Source organism: Erigeron canadensis, chromosome 2 (genome assembly GCF_010389155.1).
Source record: "Erigeron canadensis isolate Cc75 chromosome 2, C_canadensis_v1, whole genome shotgun sequence".
NCBI lineage: Eukaryota > Viridiplantae > Streptophyta > Magnoliopsida > Asterales > Asteraceae > Erigeron > Erigeron canadensis.
In genome coordinates this window covers 44,579,862-44,603,658 of record NC_057762.1, presented here as the reverse complement: position 1 = coordinate 44,603,658, position 23,797 = coordinate 44,579,862, and the positions used below count along the sequence as shown (strand labels likewise).

General features: G+C 33.4%; 3 protein-coding genes across 3 annotated transcripts; all 3 read left to right on the top strand.

Annotated features, from left to right (window-relative positions):
* Positions 1-144: 144 nt before the first annotated feature.
* Positions 145-3,978, top strand: LOC122588508 (PTI1-like tyrosine-protein kinase At3g15890). The gene is made up of 4 exons (XM_043760640.1): positions 145-503; positions 995-1,142; positions 2,283-2,545; positions 3,002-3,978. Exons 1-4 carry the CDS (start codon positions 433-435, stop codon positions 3,609-3,611), a joined length of 1,092 nt encoding a protein of 363 aa, XP_043616575.1. The 5' UTR covers positions 145-432; the 3' UTR covers positions 3,612-3,978.
* A 9,339-nt stretch (positions 3,979-13,317) lies between these two features.
* Positions 13,318-16,302, top strand: LOC122590243. The gene is made up of 5 exons (XM_043762574.1): positions 13,318-13,696; positions 13,792-13,891; positions 14,619-14,718; positions 15,551-15,636; positions 15,834-16,302. The coding sequence occupies exons 1-5, from the start codon at positions 13,534-13,536 to the stop codon at positions 16,018-16,020; spliced, it is 636 nt and encodes a 211-aa protein (XP_043618509.1). The 5' UTR covers positions 13,318-13,533; the 3' UTR covers positions 16,021-16,302.
* A 1,709-nt stretch (positions 16,303-18,011) lies between these two features.
* On the top strand, positions 18,012-20,144 carry LOC122588344. The gene is made up of 3 exons (XM_043760453.1): positions 18,012-18,174; positions 19,098-19,626; positions 19,720-20,144. Exons 1-3 carry the CDS (start codon positions 18,012-18,014, stop codon positions 19,931-19,933), a joined length of 906 nt encoding a protein of 301 aa, XP_043616388.1. The 3' UTR covers positions 19,934-20,144.
* The last annotated feature ends 3,653 nt before the right edge of the window (positions 20,145-23,797 follow it).

Sequence of the window (23,797 nt, the reverse complement as noted above, 5' to 3'; positions counted from 1 at the left end):
TCATAAAATTAGTCATTGGACCTACCACAAGTCCACAACCCACCAGCCAACCGCAAAAAAGAACAAAATTTCGAAAACCCAAAAGGGATTTGAATTGGAAGTACAAATGTTTGATAAAATCATTGAATCCTGTACACTTGAGCTGCATATCATATTTTATAAAAGCGGGTTGGCTTCCTTTACAAAAGATTGATTAACAAAGAATCTTGAAATAAAAAGTCAAGAACAGCTTGACCATGACAACAAGCACGTAACTTGGTTCCTTTCTTTAGAAGAAACCCCTAAAGTGGTTTTCAATTTCATTTTTTTTTTTTTTTTTGAAAATATAACAGCAACCACGATACCCAATTCCGTGTTTTTTGAAAAAATGTTATGAGTTTTGGTTTTTCTTGTTATTCTAGTTCAATTTGATAGCCGAGTTTTTGGTCTTGTATGAGCTGGAGCAAGAATTTTGAAGCTATGGATTGTAAGTCATTCTTTTGCTGCATGAAGGGTTCAGATCGGTATGTATTGTTTTGTTTTCCAACTGTTTAATTGATTAGCTAATTACCCAGTTGAAATTATCTAATTTTATGATACTTTAGGCTAAACTTTATTTTAATTAGGGTTTAGTGGTTAATTTTACTGCTGTATTATATACTGTCCTGTTAATGGAATTTGACTTGACGATTTAATGAAGTTAGTAATATAAGTTTTTGAGTCCTGTTCCTGATTTGTGGGTTAGTACAAATGTTTATAAATCCGTGTCTTTAGACTATAAAATTTAAACGGGTAAAGGGTGAGGAATCCCTGTCCAGGCTACCTGAGAAAAGTCAGAGCCTTTTTGAGCAGCCTAACTAGTCTGTTCCAATATTTTACCGAGGAACGTTTGGACATGGGTCTCTTCTGAATGACGCCTTGCCACTAGTCCACCTCGGAGATTATTAACCTTGTATTGCCTTTGGCTTATATGTGTGCTGATTGGGTAGAATTTGTTATTTGTTAACATAAACAGGAAAGAGAAAGGGAAGAAAGAATCAACATGGAGGATATTTTCGTTGAAGGAATTGCATGCTGCTACAAACAATTTTAATTATGACAACAAGCTTGGTGAAGGTGGATTCGGCAGTGTTTATTGGGGTCAGCTATGGGATGGATCTCAAGTAATCAATACACCCTTTCACTTATTTTCCATATTCAATGTCTTTCTACTAACTCAACAACTTCTGTTTTTTCTGATGGTGATTGATTATGACGGGTATATGATTTTAAGTAATCAGGTTGATGATATTAATTTGGGCAGGGGACAAGTGTTTTAGACTACACTGATATTTTGTCTATTAGAAAAAGGTGGCCCTGGTTCACAAAGGCTATCATTGGCCATTTGGCCATATAAGAAGAGGAGAGAGTAGAGTAGTTTTACTGTTGCATTTTGCTTAAAATTCCTTTCACTGTTGCACAAACATTTTATGATGAAGATTCTGATTTTGACTTGTCTTGCTTATTTAACATTCTTCTCTAGTTCTGATTAATTGTATAGGATGTGTTTCGACTTTGTAAGTAACTTGGGTAAGGGAATAAGGGATATAACTTTGATCTATAACAAGTGTTCTAGACTTCTTGCGTAGACTTGGAAACAGCTTTGGAAGTCGGTAATAGATACAACTCTGAGCTATGAAGTATGAACAAGTATTCTAGACTTCTAGTGTATATTTAGAAACACAAATTGGTAAAGGATATAACTTAGAGCTATTAACTAGTGTATTACCAAATTTTTGTAAATATCTATTCTTAAATTGTTCTTTAAATTCAGATAACCAGAAGTTTTAAGTAAAAAAGTTTAGAAGGTTGTAAACCCTTAGAAATACTTTGCGTGACAGTTGACCCTTTTCATTTTAGTTAAATTTTCTAGTTTTCCAAAATTTACCCGTTTTGAATAAACTATATCCCAATTTGAGCGTTGTCACATAAAACGATTAAAATGGCCACATCTAATCATAAGCGAGGCAAGTTGACTTATGAAAACTTGCAGTTGGTGCATCAAGCAGAGCACAAGACAAGCTAGTGTGTTTGACAATCTTCCTATAGCACTTCAGCATGGTATTGGCAAGGCTAAATTAGCCACTCCAACCAAGCGAATGAGCTTAATATAGAATATTAAATCACGAAAGTTTGCCTCTTGAGTAGTAAAAAATGTATTTTTGTAAATTGGGTCTATTTGATTGTTTAGAAGGTTTAGTTATTATAGTCTTACTAATTCGATAGCTGTCATGAATTCTAAGCCGACAGTTGTGTGTATTCAGATTGCAGTGAAAAGGTTGAAGGTCTGGAGCAATAAAGCAGAAATGGAATTTGCTGTTGAGGTTGAGATACTCGCTCGAGTTAGACACAAGAACCTGCTCAGTTTACGTGGCTATTGTGCCGAAGGACAAGAAAGATTAATTGTGTATGATTACATGCCTAATCTCAGTTTACTCTCTCACCTTCACGGTCAACACTCAGCTGAAAGCCTTCTTGACTGGCCACGAAGAATGACTATTGCAATTGGGTCTGCAGAAGGGATTGTGTAAGTTCTTCAATCACCCATATTTTGTGCTCTGTTGATAACTAACACCCAATTGAATTAGAGTCGGCAAAATGGGTGGGACAAACAGGTCGGGTGATGGGTTAAAATGGGTTCTTGTCAAAACAGCTAGTTTTTGTGCAGGCTACACGTGTTGGATTAGGGGGTTGGATTACCTTGAAACACTTTTGTCCAAGGTTTTACCTTGAAAGAATTTAGGAGATTTTCTGAATTAATAATGACTTTCGACCTACGGATTTTCTGAATTAATAATGACTTTCGACCTACGAATTTTCTGAATTAATAATGACTTTCGACCTATGAATTTGACCCGTTTTCTGGTAACCCATCTTCCCACTCATTTGACCCGTTACGAATAAAACATTAGTACTTGGGTATTAATTGCCTCCTCTTGGTTTCCCCATATGGATCTTGACTCTAGTTATTTGTTTTATCCAGTTATCTTCACCATCATGCAACACCACACATAATACATAGAGATGTTAAAGCAAGTAATGTGTTGCTGGACTCTGATTTCAAAGCTCAGGTGGCTGATTTTGGATTCGCAAAGCTGATACCTGATGGTGCAACACATGTAACCACCCGGGTCAAAGGGACTCTAGGGTACCTAGCCCCAGAATATGCCATGTTAGGGAAGGCATCAGAGAGTTGTGATGTTTACAGTTTTGGGATTCTTTTACTTGAGCTTGCTAGCGGCAAGAAACCTATTGAGAAAATAAATGCAACCACAAGAAGATCCATCACAGAATGGGCTCTGCCATTGGTATGTGAAAAGAAGTTTAGTGAAATGGCAGATCCAAAGATGAATGGGAAGTATGTAGAAGAAGAGTTGAAGCGAGTTATACTTATTGGGCTTATATGTGCACATAATCAGCCCGATAAAAGACCTACAATGCTTGAGGTGGTTGAGTTGCTAAAAGGAGAATTGAAAGACAAATTTGCTGCTATAGAGAACGATGAGATGTTTGGAATGGGTAAGGCTGCTGAGCACAATGATGGGGTATCAGTTGCAGACAATAGTTCGGACTTCATTTCAGAAGAGAAATAACAAATACAAGAAATCGAGAAGACGACGTGGGATTGTAAAAAGGCGTGGTATTTTTTCTTATTTTTGCCAGTATGTTGGTTCATTATATATGCCATCTATTGAGGGCGTGGTGTGTATGTTGTTGCAGATTTGTGTGATATGGCGATTGTAGTGTTAAGGTTGGAGTTCTTAACTTATTTTATAGTAGTAATGTATGTATTTAGGGAAATCATGGTTTTTTAAAGTGGTTTCTGTTGATTTTTGTAAGTTTTATTATGCTTGCTATACAATGAGGGCACTTTGATCTGTAAAGTCTGGAATCGAGGTTTCACCACTGTTACGGTGTTGCCTTCCAGAGCTAATATAATCAACAATCATGTTTACTAAACAATTTATAGTACTAATGTATTTTTTTTTTTCTTTTCATTTTCACTAACTGATATGTGCAATGGAGGTCATATGGACGGATGGACCTTCTTGGTCGCCCATTGCCTCCATCCATGTAAAGTGATTTTTTCAACGCCTTTGTTCCCACCCGTTTTCTTCCAGCCGATGTGTAGGCATCAATATAATTTCGAATACAACAAAAATCAAACCTTGGGATACAAACATGTGAATGTTTGCGAGTTATTAAGAACGCGTTTTACAACTTACTATTTTATGGGTATTTGATCCACGGGTTTTACACCTCTTTTTTTTTTTTAAATAATCTACAACATGTCACCTCTTAATTAGATGAAGTACAACCCTTTTCTTGTATTTCCACTCTTTTGGTACAATTCTCACCAAACGAAACAAATATTTTCAACTATCCATAATTAGTTGTCCCGGCCGGGCATATGACTATCTAGTTACAAAAATATGTACAGTACAGTATTATGAATCGAGTCAATTATTATAATTATAAGAGTAAATTAAGAGAAATTTATTTTATTATTGATAAGCATATGATAACCACAATCATAGTAGACCACAAGTCATATACAAAATTGTTCTCGTACAAGAGAAACTGGCTTGGGCCCTACTTGATGTTACAATATTTTATCCGCACAAAATTTGTATAGTAGAGCACATAATATAAACCATGCTAACACATACGATTAGCAAGGCGTAATTAAAATGAAAACAACTTAACGTACCTATAATATCTTATTGATGTTATTGTAAGCAGAAATTATTATATAAGTAGTAGTACGTTTAATTTATTAATAAAATTAAAGGTGGCTTGATGAAGGATGAGCAACAAAGTAGTTGTTATGTGGGCATGATGAAGAGTAGTAGTAGAAGGGGGGCGTGCTCCTGAAGTAGACGCCGTTGTTGTTTGGTGCTGAAAGATAATCATTATCCCTGTACCTGTCGTAGTTGTATACTTTCAATTCCAGCACCGATACTCGACTAGTCATACGTTGCAATTCACGTTCCAGCCTCTTTATTTTCAATTCCAGCATCTTAGTTTCCACACTCTTCAGTAACTGATCATGATCAGCATCATCACCAACCGGCGGCATAGCATTATTATTATTGCGACTTCTTCTTCCCAGCATGAAACCATAAACACTACTACTACTAATGGAAGGCGGCACAAAGGCACGTTGATGAGCTGCTTGACCACCACCAGCAACGACAGCTGGAAGTGATGGAAGCCTACTACGATCAGTAGTAGCAGTAGTAACCGTGATCACCTCAGGCTCAGGGGATGATGAGTTGCCCGGTGAAACAGCTGGCTCCGTGATCACAACCCTTTGTCTCTTATTCTCTGATGACCCAGCCGCTTGATCCGAACCAGCATTGTTAATATTATTTGACATTTCTTGACCAAATTAAATTGCTAAAGAAAAAAAAAGTACGAACTGAAGTAAAAAAGTGTGACGGATGTGTTTTATATGAGAATGGTGTGTCGTGTATTTATAGTAAGTGGAGATATAACACAAGGAATTAATGATATGAATGAAAATAACAAGATATTCTCGATCTCTATATGCAGGGGTGCTTAGTGTCGTCCTATATAGATGATGGGGCAAGTCTCGTTATAGGCTAGGCCTAATGACGGGTTACGTCAATGAATGCCACCTGCTCTTGTTGGATACGTGGTTAACTAATACGCCCATATATGCATCCAATACCTCAAATCATCACATATGTGTCCACTTGATGATCATATGAAATAAAAACGTCTTGCAGAAATTAGTTACAGAGTCCACTTAAGTTTATGTGATTGGTCATTGGTGCTACATTATATACTTTTACTTATACAGAATACAGAATACTTGTCTAACGAATAAAGTTAGGGTACGTATAGAAACAAAATTACAGAAAAAGAATTTTATGAAGTATAACATCGGTTATCGTACCTCATATGAGAATTTCGCTTTCTAAATAATTTAAAAACAAACAAACATGTAAGTTCAAAGGTATAAACATTAAAAACTTTTAAATATGATGATGCATGCTCCTTTCAAATTGTATCAACTTGATAGATTAACACTACAAAAAATTGGCATTTTAGGGACATATTTAGAGACGAAATTAGCGACATTTTTTCTCCTCGCAATATATTTAGTGGCATCTAGGTTATCGACGCTATAAATGAGTTGCAAATTTTAGTGACATATATGATCATGTCACTATAATTGGAGACAGAATTTGCAACATAATAATGCATGTCACAGATTTTTGTGAAGTCAAAAGCAATGTTGCCATGTGCGTCTCAAATTTTTTTGTGTCATACTTAATTACGTTACCATACATATCGCTATTTTAGTGACATATGCAAACATATTGCTAACTATGTCGCTATTCCTGAAGCACGTCAATGTTTATGTTGCTACTTATGTCATTATTTTTAGAAATGGTGTAGCTAAATGTTTCTTTATAATAGGAAATATTATATAATATATACAAAATCCAAATAAAAGATTTATCTAATAACCAACCAATCGATATTAAATCGAACAAAACTTTCATAGATTTTTAACATGGACAAGTGTTTTAAACTCATAATGACTTGCTAAAACATAAACAGTTACAAGAAAATCTAGAAATTTACAAGATAGCACTTTACTATCTATTTAAATGAAAGCATATCTTCTTCTTGAACATGAGCTTTCCAGGCTCACAAACATGTACAACTTCATGTGTAAAATCTGTAAAATTCAAAACCGTGTTATAAACAAGATGGGGAAAATGCAGTGAGGAAAAAAAAAACTTGGTAGAACACACACAAAACCTGATCAATCTCTATATATACATTATAGCCTCGTTGATCATAAAATCAACACACTTGATTTGTTCAATCCTGCCGCCAGGCAAAATTAACAAGAAATCGACAGAGCTAAAACTAACAAGAAATCGTTTTTCTAACCAATGAGTATGAATGTAAATGAAGAGTGAAAATGGACTATCTAACAAATTTGATCATACCTGAAAATTCCAGCAACATCACCAAACACTAAGCGAGCAAAGCTCTTCTAAGCTGCATTTATTTAATATAATGAAAATGTATACCTCTAGAGCGTCAAGATCATGTAAACAATCAACCTCAATGTTCACCAAAACTGTAAAAGTAGCTCTGGATAACAAGGCTTCCTTCTGAGCTACAATTGAATATGAGCAAACGCAAATTTAGCAAAAGATCATACAACTAAAGCTTCTCCAAACTCATTAAACGTGACTTTCTACACAAACTTTTTCACTTGTGCAAAAGAAATATGCACTACCTAGATTAGATGGAGCCTCATAACATCCCCTGCCAACCATTGTTGGCATCCTCAAGAAGTAATGATTGCAGAATGAACCTAAATAATATTAAAAAAAAATACAAGCTAAATATAAAAAAAATACTTTATTACATTAATGACCAGAAAAAGATAAGTATAATGCAGTTGAACCTCCAAATTCACTATCAGAATTTATTTAACCACCAAAATGATAGGAAAAATTACGGTATTTGCCTGTGTGAACATTCTTCACTTTTAGTTCGACCAACATTGATTCCACAGTTCTTGTAAAGTCCGGGGCTGTAAAAAAGTCAATAGAGGTAGCAAAAATGATTGGTGGAAACGACTTACATTATAGAATTAATATTGATAAAGGCTTACAAAGCATGTTAATTAATATTGATAAAGGCTTACAAAGCATGTGTAACCATGCTGCCAAATGAAATAAATGTGATATAAGTATACTCAGTGAAATCTAAGAGCATACAGTAACATACTACATGTTTTACCGAGAGCAGACCAACCACTTTACAGAAATACATACAACTATGTTGATTATAAGTATTACTCTACTGTTGTATCTTCAACGAGAATGTGTACTAGTTTAGACTCCGATCCAAATTGATAGTAAACGCAATGTAGATAAGATGCACTGTTACTATTTACATGAAACATCAATAACACATTTGCATAAAACTCTATAGCAATGGTTTTAAAATGCAAATGTGACTCCGTAAGAAGCTATAGCTCTAAGAGAATATAGTATAAGAAGCATTAATAAATATGAAGCAATGTATCAGCAAAACGAGATTACATTCTATTAATCTATCTAGTTCTACAAACATGGTATAACAGCTGCAAAAGATATACAATTTGTGCGATTAAACCGAATGCAGAGAACAGCTTACGCAACTAACCTAAATACAAAAAGATTAAGTAATATGGATGCAAATAATTAATTCCAAACCACAAATGATTAAACCTGATTAACAAAGCAATTAACACAAATCAAATTAGTTACAATAATACGCATAAAGTAGATTAAATAAAAAATCACAAATTCACAATAATGAATTGCAATTACAAATCAATGATATAAAGCAATTGAAATTAAAATTGAAGACAATGAAAGTAAAAGATTACCTCAGTAGGTGACAGAATCGCATCGGAGACGGATAAATATGCGACGACGGTGGATGTGGAGGCGAAGGATTAGGCGGATCGATGGCAGAATCACAAAGAGTGCAGAACGCAATAATGTTAATGGAGTTACAGAGAAAATAGAGGCGAAACTATAAGCGGCGGCTGCGATGGAGACGGAGGCAACGGTTGCGATTGGCCGGCGATGTCTGGTGGCCGGAAGAAGGAAGGGAGCGGTTAGGGTTTACTGAAAGAAAAGTGAGCGAAGTACGAGATGATTCCTTTTACGAAATAATGAAACATAGATTTTATTGACTTTTAAAAAGATTTTACTACTTTTCTCAAATATATTATATTTATTAATATTAATATTTTTAATTACTACAAACAGTCGGTAAACTTTTACTAAGTACTTAGAAACAAATTACGGAATACTTAGAAACATATTACTACTGAAAGACATCTTAAAGTTAGCAACATACTTAGAAACATCGTTTGAGGTGTCTCGGTATCAACTACACAATTAACAGCACACTTTAGAACGTTGCAAAAATTAACAACATTGTTAGAGACATGGTGTATGTTGTCTCAAAATTTCAAACAAATTCAGTAACGTGTTGATGATGTTACAAAATTTGGGATACAATTTACAACACATTTCGCGACATTTTGATGTTAATGTCGCTAAATTATGGCTAATCGAGTCGCAAATTAGTAACATAGAAAAGAGTGTCAATAAATTTGTCGCAAATTTGTTGTTTTCTTGTAGTGTAAGGTCATGGTGTTTGATACTAAATACATGCATAATCCAACGATTAGGTTGTTGATATAAAAAAAAGTAGTGTGTTTATTTTAAGAGTTAAATTAAATATTATAAACTAATTTTATTAAAGGTTTATAAATATTTTAAGTATGTATTATGAGTAGTTTAAATGAAATTGTTTAAAGTATAATGAATAAAAATAAAAACATTTTGAGAATATCAACTTGTTAGTTAAAAATAATACATTATATGAATAATATAATATACATGAAAAGGGGAATAGTAATAATAAGATGTATAGTACTTCCCATCATAGCTCAGTGGTTGAGCACCAGTTTTATATGCCGAAGGTCTCGAGTTTGAGACATGGGAAAGACACTTAAAAGGAATTTCACATAAAAGTCCTCCAGTGAAGCATGTTTGAGTCCTGCAGAGGGGGCAAGGTTTTGTCCCAATTAAATGTCGTGCCTTCGGGCGGTTTAGTTGGGAGTTTCTTCTCCTACTAGGTATTGAGGGTGAGGGGGCTCTCTAGCGCGGACCCGGTTAAGACAACGTAAACTATATCCCCTGTTGCGAGCAAATGATCCACACATTTCAAAAATAATAATAATAATAATAATAAGTATAGCTGGAAATTTTGACATGAAACATGTCAACACGACGCGATATGACTTGTTCCTAACATGTTTTGTGTTTGATCTTAAAAGTTTCATGATCGGTACCTGTTAAACAATTATTCTTAACAAGTTTTGTGTTTGATCTTAACGGTTTCGTGATCTGGACTTGTTTAAATCATTTTATAAGTACTTTTTAGCCAAATACAAATTTTGAATTTCATCATATAATAAATAATCCTTAAAAGTGAAAGACTTTATTGGAAAATTGTAGTCATAAGTCTATTTATTAATATTTATGATATTTTCATAAATAAATTTAAAAAGTAAGATATATAAGTAATTGCCAATAGGGTTGGTGGCCCATTGGGTTAGTATTTGACTTTGGGAGATTTACCTGGGTTCGAGTCTCACTTACCACATTTATGGAGTGAATTAATAAGGGTTTTTTGAAAATCATAAGTTTCATCCCAGACATCCATGTAATTTCGAAGTAAAAATAGATTAAAATGTCAATTTAAAAAAATATATACACAACTAGTTAGTAGTTAAAAAAACTATTAAATTAAGCAACACCTTTTGTCTTGTGAATTAAAAGTTAAAAATAGAAAATATATAACTATGTAATCAATCATTTGATGTCTATATAGGTATTTAATTTATGAGAAAATGTTACAAATGGTCCATGTGGTTTGTCATATTCGCATTTTGATCCCTATATTTTTTTTTCGTTGCAAACGGTCCTTAGAGTTTCAGTTTTCATTGCTAGAGGTCCTGACATTAATTTTTGTTACTTTAAGGGCGTTAGTGAGGGTATAATTGTCAATCTACATGAAAAAACACTATTCTTCTTCCCAGTTCTTCCTCCTCCATCACCATCATCCCAAAATCCGGCCAACATGTTTTCCCCAGATTTTTTGATCTATACAATTTCTAAATCTATAATCACTTCTTTAAATTCTTCCCTCATCTTTGATATATTTTTCTTCCAAAACTCTCAAGCATTAGTAATGTTAAAACACAATTCAACAAACACATGTTCATATATATCCGTAAAATAGGTACACATAAACACAAATATATAGACACACTTATAATAATTAGTAATAATAATAATAAAATACGAAGTAATAATAATAAGAAACTAATTAAGATTCAAAGTAGTCATCATGAATGACGCTTTCAATGTATATCATGATTTATGAATCTCCAAGATAATCTCTATAGTTGGGCCATTTTCTCAGTGCATCCCATGGATATTTCATGTATTTCGATCTAGTATAATATCTCTTAGTTTCCCCAATTCTCAAACCCTAACCCTTATTTCTCATTCAATCAAATCAAGTGTCATACCCAATAACACCTGTCGTAGCCACTTACCGTAGATGCTACAACTTATTGATCCGACCACCTGAAATCATCTGCTCTCGACATTTATCGGGCCACCTGCTGCCATCACCGTCACTAATCGGACCACCACCACCCTTCTCTGCCCCTCTCAACTACCACCGTCGCAATGATGACGAAGGTGAGGGTGTCATTGAGAGAAAATGAAAGTGAAGAAAGTATATATTCTTTGTTTCATTTGTATTTGATTATGGTGATAGATGATGAGCCAAGTTTCATAATTCTGTATACAGAAAAATGATTATGATGATAAAGAGAAAAGCTATATATATTAGTAAATATCAAATGAGGGAAACTATTGATTGTTGTGTACTTGTGTTGTAGATTTAGATATAGAGAAATATATGATTGATACAGAGAAACAAATACGAGTATATGATTGAAACAGATACACATTTGTAAATATATACTGTAGAATATAAATGTTATATTACAAAAGTTTTTTATCACATATAGTCCCTGTGATTACTAAATAGACGATTATACCCTCACGTGATTCGCACGTGAAGGTTTTAAACGGTCAAAACTAACATAAGTTAGTGTCAAGGACCGTTAGCAACGAATACTGAAACTCTAGGGACCGTTTGCAACGAAAAAAAAACCATAGGGGTCAAAATGCGAATATGACAAATCACAGGGACCATTTGTGATATTTTCTCTTAATTTATTAAATAAGTTTTAAAAAATAATTATGTCTAAGTTATGACCATTTGTTGACTGCATGTACATTTACAAATAAGATATTAGAAAAAGATGGGTACATGGTATAAAATCCCTCTTATTTTACATTCAGAAGTCATCTTTGACGATTTCTCATTCCTTCCCTGGCGAGCCGCCTACAGCTACGTGCTGGCACTCAATTAGTAGCGCTGGCACGTCACTCGGCTCCTCGGCTGACTTCGGCCTCTTCACCATTCGATTCTTATTTTACATTCTCCATTCGTGACTTATTGGAAATCCTTTTTTTTTTCGAGATTGAGTGAGTTAGGAAAAGTTATCCTTTAATCAATCATCTTGTTATCGTGTTGGAGAATCTGGAGGAATAATATTGGTTTTCAAGAGACGATTATGTTTATACATCGGTGTTTTATGGAAATCCAGTCTCTTGAAATTTTGTGGATCAAGAATCGTTCTCAAAAAACATCTCTAGTTTGAGACAAATGGATACAAATCATTTTTGTGTAAATATATATGAATTGGTGCAGTGTAGCTATATTTTGAATGTATAATTGGCAGATATAATATTTTTTGATATATTAACGAAGGATAGCCATTCATAAAAGAAAAAAACTATTTGTTTTTTTACTTTGATATTTGCTCTATGATGATCGTGAAAATTGTATTTTATGTAATATAAATCTGAAAAATCATAAACACAACTTAAACATAAAATACGAGTAATACCTTTAAAACCATGATATTAAACTTTAGTTGAATTTATGAAGTGATTATCTATATCTATATCTATACTATATTATAAAACAGATTTTTCTTAGATTTTCAATATTAAACTTGAAATTTTCAATATTGATTTTAAGTACTTCCTCCAAAATGTCCCTCCTATCTATTATATATTTATCTAAAATAACTATAATATCCTTTCTCTCTCCTCAAATCTCAACCAATCATCTTTTTTCTCTCTCCTTCATGAATCATTTATTCCCCCAATTCATTCAAAATCTTTTATCTCAAAAACCGTACATCGATAAATTATAAAAATTGTATGGTGTTCTTAAAATTTCATGCTCTTTCATTAGAGATGTCATTCGATATACTTTCGACAAATTTTTAAATCCGAGGGCGGAGCCCGTACGGCTAAGACATTTGACTATCATACTCTATGACATATCAACTCCTATAACCTATCATACTCTATGACCTAAGTATCACCTCACACGCGCGGGTACTTGCTCTCGTTATCGATAAATAAATAAAAATGAACAATACCAAGATTCAAGAACACCTTTTTTATGGCAGGCTTTATATATAAACTTTCGTTAAGATACATACAAAATCGTAGTTGGGCACGCGGGTCTAAAAAGGCAAGTGAAACCCGCAGAGCACATATACAGTACTCGTATAACACTGCACCCCTCACCAAGTCCCACAAACCAAACCCCCTTTCATCTCCATCTCCCTTTACAACGGTCTTCAAAATCTTGGCTCCCTCCAACAACCTCTCCCCCAAAATACTTAAAAACACAAAAAAAAATAAACCCTCCATTTTTCATTTTTCTCTCTTAAACACACACAGAGTCGCTCAAACCTTGTGTTAGTAATCCAATTAATCCAAACAGAGAGATATGGAAATAATGTCTTCGAATTTCGATCACGATAATCAGGATCCTACTGTTTTATGTCACAACGCTTTCATTTTCCGCCCTTATTCTTCTTCTTCTTCATATCACAAGCTTCATAAGCAACGTCTCAATTTATCTATTCTAAAATTAGACGGTTCTTCCTTCGGTATATCTATAACCTATATCTATATGTATCTGTATCTGTTTCTGTATGTATATATTTTGTTAGTGTGTAATTTGATGATGATACTTTGATTTTAGGAATTCAGGTTTCTATGAATGCTAGTGTAGCAGATCTTAAACTGGCGTTAGAGGACTTTTTTACTTTGTTGCCTAATAACAACACTTGCATTGTTTCCTGGTAAGTTTTCTTCCTATCGTATTGAAATCGATTATTTTATGTTATTATTATTGCTACACCAAGGTCATTGTTTTGTTTTCGGTGCGTCTTCAAAGCCAAAATTGTTAGGTGAAAACCATTGGGTAATAGCCTAGTGGCCACCAACCGCCACTTTCCAAGGGAGGTCTTAGGTTCGAGTCTTGTCAAAGGCAAACTTGAGATAATCACACTAGCCTGGTTGGGGGATTAGTGGGTACCAAATGGTACATGGAATCAGGGGTATTCCATCCAATTACCCTTTTTCAAATTGTTAGGTAAAACATGTATGTCAACAAGGCCGATTGGCTCGGACTAAGCTTTCCATCAAAATATATATTCGTGTTGCAAGTAATTATATATGACTTACGATTGTTGCAAGTAATTAATTACTAAAAGTTGTCAAAATTTTGTTAATTAAGCGGTTACGATATAAATAACTAAAGGTGAATAATGATTAGGACTAAAAATTGTATGTTTGCACCAGAGTGTCCTTTTGTTTTATCTGAATAGTTTAAGTGCTTGTTGATAGATAGATCTGTACATTTCTCACATGGATAAGATGGTCACATAACATGAGATGCTATTAATATTGTTTTCTATTGTTGTAAGCAAAATGTTCAAGTATATATACCTGCCAACTGCATTATATAGGTTGTGAATGGACAGCAATGTATGCTTAATGTATATGTATTGTATATATATGGGCCAGGTCACATGTATGGGGGCATTTTTGTTTGTGTTACCAAGGTCAGAAGCTGCTTGATGATAAGGCTAATATACGAAGACTTGGAATCAAGGATGGTGATCAGGTTGTTATATACACTCATATCATTCCTCTATTATTTCTTAATATACACTCATATCATTCCTCTATTATTTCTTAATATAAGCTTCTGCTCTACTCTTATATATAGTTATAGATAGATGTATGTATCCTATACAAAAAATCGGTCTGTATTCCATTGTTTTGCTGGTTAAGCTATGATTGAACATAATAATGACAACATAGTTAAATGCTAATGTTTTCTTTGGATAGGAAACTATACTACTATTATTTCAGTATTATGCAATTTGGCTAGTTTTTTGTTTACAAAGTTTATAACAATGGGTGGTTATAATAGAGTTCCACATGTTCAAGTTTTTCATTTGACTTGATGAACTATAGATGATTCAAGTCATGAAGTGTATTATGCTTTCACCAATAAAGGAAATCTGCTTGATTTATGAGGTGCATAAACTCACAGAAGATGTATGCAAGTAAACGAATGAGGTCATGGGAAATATTGGTCCTGAAAATCCAAAAACGGCAGTATAATATTCTGAAGCCATGATGTTGTCGATTGTTTACCTCACATTCTTATGATTCTCACATTGCAGTTCTTCAAAATCTTGCTTTAGTAAGAGTCAAAATCACTTCTTATGGAGACTTTGAGTGACTAACTAAGATGTCTATGTTATTTGCTGCACAAATTCTTTTTTGATTTTGCAACTAAGCATTAGTGAGAGTTGAGCAGTCTATAAGTGCTCATCTTTTCATGCAGATTACTCCTTTTAAGCCATATGACTGGATCTCAGTATTTTTCACTCCCACACATAATTAGATTTAATACTTTCTGAGCTTTTAGTCGTTGATACATGCAGATTAAATTTGTTCGTCATGTTTCAACCAACCATCGACCAAGACAACAAATTAAGAATCAAAGTGATGAGTGGAGACGTTGTTCAGTGTATGAATCACTTCTCCATATATAATTATGTTACCAATTTTCTATTTTTCATTTTAAATGTGGCTTTCATCAGTAATTCCATGGTAAGGTTTCACTGGTCGTTTGGCACTTTGTAGCTCCATTATCCTATATTAATCTCTTTCTTAAAAGTTTTCTTAACTTGAAATGTCTAGTTTGATTTCCTTGTCGTCTTTTAGGTCAAATGTTCATGAAGATGGAGAATTGGTTGATGCAAGTAACTCTGAATTCGTGAAAGATCAAGGGACTAACATATATCAGTGTCAATGTGAAGAAGACGACTCAGTTTTTATGCCTGGGTCGAAACTAACAAACTTTCTAAAAGGGTGGTTTTCATACCGAAAATTGCGTAATGGTAATGTGTGACTGATGAATTCGTTAGACACAGGGCGATTTTGGGATGGTCCAAAAGCAGCGTATATTTGCCACCCTAAACACATTTTTTTGGCAACTTAAGTTGAGCTAGTATAATGTTAAACACAGTTGTTCTTTGTGTAACTTGTGTAGTTGTGCTAGTATAGTCCTGGTTTCTGGATTTAACAGAATAGACAAAATATTGACTTTCTTTTTTCAAGAATACAAAAAAAGCTACCAACTGTATTCAGCTTTGAAGTACAAATAGTGGGTTGATATAAACCCATTGTATCATACTTGAAGTATACGGTTCAGGATTAGTAGAGCCATCCCGGTGGTGTAAGGTGTCTGTGAGCCTCGTGGCATGAGAGACCAATAGGCTTTAAGTGTGAGGTGCCAATGCATCTTGAATGGGGCTTCAAGTAATGATGATGTGAGGTGTGTGCTCCGACATACCATTTAGTTGTTTTTTATTCCATTTTATGTGTGTTAAAAGTGTAACCTTAGCTTTCTATCATTATCATTATAATTATATATTATATATATATTAAAAAGAAAAAAAAAAGCAGTCTAAAAGTCAATCACATTAATTAATAGAATAATTATAAAATCATATTCTGTAAATCGGTTATGACTAAATTTTACTCATTAATATATATATTAAAAACAAAGATACGAAAATACGTGCAAAGAATAGTAACGGACCATTTTATTTCTTTGGGCCGTTTTTATTTTCTTAATGGGCCACTTGATTTTCGTATGTTTTAGGCTTGACAAATTATGTTTTGATCTTTTAAATTGCTTTCAATTTGTTTACAAAAGATCACTTATTTTAATTGCATATTATTATTTTTTCAGTTTATAACATTTTTAAGATTATCTCATCTTATTACAAGTGAACTATTACATAGTATATATACACATAACAGTATGGTGTATGTTTTGAATATATACACCTAACCATCTCCGAAAAATTTGTTTGCAATACTTATTAGTTTCAATGTTATTTCGGTTGATGTTTTATTATTATGGATTATTTCTGTTTCATTTTTTATTTTCAATGATTTAGGAAATTAGCGTTAATTATGTTTGTATTATTAATTTGTTTTTTTATTTTAAATATTTTACGTTCATACTTATTATCTTTTAGAATTTATATAATATATTAATCTGTTATAAAATTACATAGTCGATTTTTTCTAATTTATAATTGCTTACGTATTAGAAAATCAATATCAACTCAGGTTTTAAGCTATATAATGTTTCTAAAAGCATGTAATAATTTTTACATAGTACGGAACACAATAAATATAATGTCTCCCGGGCAACGCCCGGATAACGTATCTCGTTATCATGAAAACTTGAAAAGCAATCACAATTTAGAGTCTATGTCCATAAAAACAGCCCAATAGTTATTTCTACTTTTTAACAAGATCTTCTAAATAACAGACCTACCTATTATTTAAAAGGTGTAGTTTTTCAATCAAATCACATGAGCATATGTCTTTAAAAGTTGTTAATAATCTATACTTCTAATTAAACACATTCTTAATCAAGTTACCAAAAGCTGTTTACATGATGTGCATATTAAGCTATAAAACCAAACTTAGATACAAATATATTAAGTGAATAAAAATGGGTCGACATCCTCAAATTACTTAATAAACATAGAAAAAATAAATACTATTCGTTTATCCGATTTTAATTTTAATTAATTATTAATAAATATAAATAAGGACAGACTCAAAGCAACGGAGACGGTTATATAGATCAATTCAAGAAGTGTGGTCCAGCCCGTAGAGCAGAGAGCCCAATTAAGAAGATTCAAAGGAGAAACTGGCGCCCAAAATCACACACACGATGACGACGTTGACGGAGAAGAAACAGAAAATCGCAAAGAAGGCTTCATTTCACTTGTAATTTCTGCCATGTTTATTATCATCTTAATTGCTTCTTCCTTCTTTTCAATTATTTTCCATGTGATTTTATCATTCTAATCTCCGATGAAATTTCATTCACACAGGAAACCGAAGAACAACGAAGATGATGACGACGATCGTGGAAAGACTTTAGTTACGGATTCAAGCGGTAAAGATGTATCTGATCTTTTATCCAAGGAACAAATCCGATGCCTCGCTCTCTACCAACAAGATTCCCCTAAATTAGGTACACATACATACGTCTATACATACAGAATTACTATATATATCTCTACATAATACGAGTATATAATTAGTAGTATTTGATTATTCAATCTAATTTTGTGCCCTAATTATGTTACAAGAATTGCAGTAATACAGATAATAATCAGTTTGCTTGTGTTCCGCATCTGTTATTTGTTAGTTATTCTCATTCTTGAACGTATTAGGTCACGAAATGTTTTCTTTGGTGAATTCATTTTACTTCTTACCCTAATGTATGATAGGAGGACCGCAGTTATGATCGAATAATGTTACACGGAGATAGGCCTAACTGGCTTGCATTTTTGGTTATGGTTTATTTGTTCTTGGTTTAATCACTTCGTGTATTCTGTGTTTTTTGACATTTTTAATCTTTTGTCACAAACTTGTATTGTGTTTGGTAGTAGTTATTCACATTAAGAACATGTGATGTTACGGTACCTATTATGCCTTTTCTTGAAGAATTTATCTTGCTGTAACTAACAATTGCTTATGCTAAGAGATTTCCAGTTCTAATCGCAGCATGTTCTGCTGACGTTAGGTTAATCTTTATAGATCTATGTTTATTGATTCTCTATTTGACTGGAAGAACAACTTATATTCCTATTTTTTTTAGCTGTATGCATTCTGCATCTATTATAGGTTCAGTCTTGTTGCTTACTTGCAATGTGTTTGGTTGTAGATATTCAAATTATTGATCATATAATGTTATGAAATGTTCTTAAGATATTTTACCTTTTGCCAGAAAAACAGGTGACATCCTGCACAAAGATGTAAGGAGAATTCAAGTTATTGTCACACAGAATTATTTAGGACCAACCTATATCGTTTTTTTGTTATTTAACTGGAAGAACAACATAAATTCTTGCTTTAATTAGTCTAACGTGTTACTGGTGTTGTTTTGATTAGGGGAAAGATCCAGTTGGAAAAACTATAGACCCTGGAGGCAAGAAAGGAATCACCAGTCAGCCCGTCTTGAAAAGCAACTAATGGCCCTTGAAGAACGAATAGACAAGCAACTAAAACGATTCCAAGCCCAATACTCCCGGCCCTTGAATCCAACTCCACCCAAGGAGGTGGCTAACCTTCTTATGCCCAAATCCACTCCACCTCTTGAACTTACCACACTCTCTTGGCTCGGTGACTGTCGTCCCTCTTCCATTTTGGACCTCCTTAGCTCCCTGGTCAAGTCCTCACCCGGCCGACCCTCAGCATTGACCCATGCAGGTGCCATGGAGAAGGCTATATCACAATTGATCCATGACTTGCGGATCGAGGAAGCTGTGATTGATGAAGAAATGGCAGAAATTCAAGCTAATTGCATCCTGAACCTCCCTTTTTCCCTAACAGTAGAAAAGCCCAGTGGGTTGGGTATATACCAAGTCCACTCCGAGCTCAAAAAGGTCCACCGCCTCATTGTTAAGGCCCAAAACTTCAGGTCCTTAAAATTCACAAATACCCTTATAAAGGTTCATTAGTTCATTGTAATATACTCACTAAAATGAACATAATTTTTCATGTGTTTCTACAGGAAAAGTGCATTGGAGACAGTGATCAAGAAAATCTTGTGCCAAAGTGATGCTGCTGGATTTCTGCTTGCCTTTTGTGAAATTCAAGAAACTGTACATCAGTTTTCCAGAGACTATAAATTGAGGAAAGGCCCAGTATGTGTGTCATTGAGTCCTGGTTCAGAAATGGTGGGGGTTGACAGTAGCAACTCAATAAGCTCCTTCGAAATGGACTGATGAGAGGCATAAATATATCTGGTAAACCATTTAGTACTAACCATGACAGCTATGAGCCTGCCTGCCTGCCTGCACCCCCACATTGTTCTGTATGCAAAAATTTTAGGTGTAACCCAACTGCACACTATATGCATATCAATAATCAATGTTGTTCTTTCACATCTATCTGTACTTGCAAATTAAATGTGTACTTACATTTAAGGTAATTTTTTATACATATTATTGGTTTACAGATGCAACTATTAAGATAGTGAGTTTGTGAAACAACTAAACTTAAACACCACAATCTTGATGTTTAGTTCGTGTTAGAAAAATAGATGCACATATGCACAGAACATATGTCTAGTAGTTCAAGGGATTGGGCCTAAGGTATAATTCAACTCTTCCAAAGGTTCAAGTCGAATTGGCTAGATGCTATAAACTCTTTAAAAGCATATTGATGATAGTAAAGTTCAAATTTAATCCGGGCCATATCAAAAAAGTGTTTTGCATTAATCTAGCAGATTACTTAGATGAAGAATATTTAGAAGAGATTGATGGGATAGTCGTAATTTGTAAAGCTTAAACTGAACCGAAACACATGAAAAAAAGTATTTTGCTATAACCTAATAGAATAGTACAATCAACATTATGTGCTATTCTTCTTTTTTTCCCATATGCTTGGATATATTTCCTCCACCTTAACTTTTATAACAATACCATTTTGTACATTTTGCCATATTGAATTCATGGTATTGATGTAAGGTATATTTTAAATGAGTTCAATACCATCGACTATGTATAGATGGGGATGTAAATATATCATAAAACGGATTTCTAATGGTTTTGGCCTGTTGCAATAGGTTGAGGAGAATTTTCAATAATTGCTTAAAAAAATATATCGTAACTGATCAGTTGAAGGTTTACTTATTTTAAGCAAATGAAAGATCAATTCACTATTGGCTACTCATCAACTGGTCTCACGATTAACATAAAACATCCATGATAAAATGGTTAGCAGAACATGAGACTAGTATATAAAGGCATGACTTTTGATTCATTAGATCATCTTTCTTTTTATTATTAACATGAAACCCAAAACGCAAAAGAGAGAGAAATGTGAATATGACAATACTATCATTAATATGTCTCGATAAATCACGTTTTTATGAATTGCGGGTTCAAGTCATATTGCATGCAGTCTATTTCCAATTCGTCCTGAGTAGAATTCAATTGGGGGCAAAAGAATTTGTGGTTTAAAAAAAAAAGAACATAAAGGAGCATAAATAAATACCCCAATTAATACAAAAAGGACCACCTCAATTATCAACAAGCAAAAATGCCACTTGTTTCTAATTAAAGCGTTACATTAAGTAGATTTTATATATTCATGAATCATATAAAGATTTTTATTCAATGGGTCTTATAAGATTTTACTACTACACCTAACTTAACATGTAATTTATTAAATTATACATCATATAAAACCCACGAGTTCCATGACAAAATAGACATTTTTTAAGGGATATACTTTATTCGCTAGAAGCAAAGTTTGGCCCAAAATTTCACATCATCACATGTAGCATGGACTTCGATAAAAATCCTTCCCAACGGATATGCTTGTCCTCTTTTGGATTTAAAATGGGCAAATGCCATTAGCTAAAAAGACACATATAAAATTAGTCATCTGTTAAATATTACGAGTAATTGACAGGTTTTTAAAGATTCTATGTGGACTTGTTGACTTAGATATAAAAACCCATCCACAACTCAGGAAACTCTTATGCATGTCTTCAAATAGTATTTCTTAAAACCGTAAACGCTTTTATAACACTTTACACTTCTTTAAGACGTGAAACCTGGGACCTTTCCTCTTATAAGGCTAAATCTTTCGTAGGGGGTAAGGATGGTGAGCCGGCCGCAAAGGCGGCTCATTAGTTGTAGAGGATTAGGCATGGGCTTAAGGCCCCTAAATTTTAGTTTTTTGGGTTTGGCATACATTAGGCTTCTTTTTAAAGCATGTTTATTTAGAAATTAGAATTACAAAAAGCTTCTCCCATCTTTATGTGAACATGAACGGCTTTAACTCTTTCCAAACATCATCACTTTTTCTTAAAATCGAAGGTACTTTTACACTTGAATATTGTATTTGAAGTACTTACCAGTAGTTTGTGATTAGTAACTTAGTATCACTTGTTTCTTTGTTATTTTACTTACTAGAAATGCATGTAAATTTGTTGTGTAATGTATTTGTAACTACTTGAAGCACATTATAAGTACTTTTCCTATCAATCATAATGTGCCAATTATATGAAACGGCTTTTCGGATCAAACTTAAAACCTACCACACTTAATTTTAATGCCAATGAACTAAGCCCCCAGGTTGGAGCAGCCTAAGGCCCCCAAAAATGTTAAGCCGGCCCTGCCGGCCGGTGGGAGCGAGAAGTTTGGGATATGTTTGGTGTTTCTTTCATCAATCATCCAGATCTACGCCGTATATCAACAAATTATGGTTTTAATACTTGGATGAAGCTACAAAAAACTTGTTGAGAAATATAATTCCATTCTCAAATAAGATTGTTGCTTATTGCATGATTAGCTCATTTCAGGTGTATAAGATGATCAAGATGCAACTTAAAGTATTCTGGACTTCAAGTGTATACTTTCTGGACTAAGAGTGCAAGTTTCTCATATAGAAGGACTAAAGCTGTACAAGAAGAAAAGAGAGAAGTACAAGGGTCATTTGTGACTTTCTTGAAAGTTTCCCTAGTATATATAGATGGTTATAACCTGATTAGGGTTCATAACTTGAATAATAATTCTGCATCAATTCTGCTTCTCTCTCTTGAGATTCATTCGTTTAGATAGATTCTTTACATTTACAATCAAGATTGTAATAGAACACTCAATAATATAGTTGAGTGAATCCATACCTGAATAGCAGTGGTGGATATTTGTTATTGTTGCTTCATATAATCATTTTAGATTGATTAGATTTCAGAATTATAATTGAATTAATTGAGATTAATTCAGGGTTCAAGTTTTTTGTTCATGGTATCAGAGCCAGGTTGTTTAGAAGAATAATCGAATTAATTTTGTTAAATAATAATTTCTAGGTTTCTGGATCTCCGATTTAGGGTTTTACTAATATTTGGGGATTTTACTTTTTGATCTGGTATTGTTAAACGACGTATGATTCTTTGATCACAATTACAATTTCTAGATCCGATTGTTTCAGAATAACCTAATTTGTTCAAATTAGGGTTTGGGTTTCTACTGTTCATCGACTAAAAGAATCGATTGAATAGTTCAGGTTCTTCTTCTTGATTCTATTATTCATCGACTAAGTGAATCGATTGAATAAATAGAATTGTTCTTCCTTTATTTTCATCCGATAGCACTGTTTGTCTTCTATTCCCTTATCTCTTTATTATTTTTCAGTTATAAAATTTTTTTTTATCTTATTCTCATTCAAAACATTGGTGTTAAACTTGACCTACCTTTTAAAACATTGGTGTTAATGAAACTTATGCAATTCTTGATGGGTCTTGATGATATGTATGTTAATGTAAGAAGTACCATTTTAACTAAAGAACCTATTCCTAATCTTAAAACTGCTTATTCTATTTTGTCTAGAGATGAATCACATAGAGGTTTAACTTCTATTTCTGGATCTCAAAAGTCTAATTCTTCTGCCTTCATGTCTAAAGTTGGTTCTGGTAGTTCTTTTCCAACTATGAATAATTTTTCAAAAAACAGAATTAATAATCCTCAAAATTCTGGTAAAGGTCCTTCTGTTGTTTGTGAAAATGGTGGTTTTAATGGTCATACTATGGATAAATGTTTTAAGATAATTGGATATCCTCCTAATTTTGGAAATAAAAA

Coding starts and splice junctions, on each gene's coding strand:
- LOC122590243 (XM_043762574.1), top strand. CDS start 13,534: ATGGAAATAATGTCTTCGAATTTCGATCACGATAATCAGGATCCTACT. Junction 13,892..14,618: donor AACACTTGCATTGTTTCCTG/GTAAGTTTTCTT, acceptor TATATGGGCCAG/GTCACATGTATGGGGGCATT. Junction 14,719..15,550: donor GAATCAAGGATGGTGATCAG/GTTGTTATATAC, acceptor TGATACATGCAG/ATTAAATTTGTTCGTCATGT.
- LOC122588508 (XM_043760640.1), top strand. CDS start 433: ATGAGCTGGAGCAAGAATTTTGAAGCTATGGATTGTAAGTCATTCTTT. Junction 504..994: donor TGCATGAAGGGTTCAGATCG/GTATGTATTGTT, acceptor TAACATAAACAG/GAAAGAGAAAGGGAAGAAAG. Junction 1,143..2,282: donor AGCTATGGGATGGATCTCAA/GTAATCAATACA, acceptor GTGTGTATTCAG/ATTGCAGTGAAAAGGTTGAA.
- LOC122588344 (XM_043760453.1), top strand. CDS start 18,012: ATGAAATTTCATTCACACAGGAAACCGAAGAACAACGAAGATGATGAC. Junction 18,175..19,097: donor ACAAGATTCCCCTAAATTAG/GTACACATACAT, acceptor TGTTTTGATTAG/GGGAAAGATCCAGTTGGAAA. Junction 19,627..19,719: donor GTTAAGGCCCAAAACTTCAG/GTCCTTAAAATT, acceptor GTGTTTCTACAG/GAAAAGTGCATTGGAGACAG.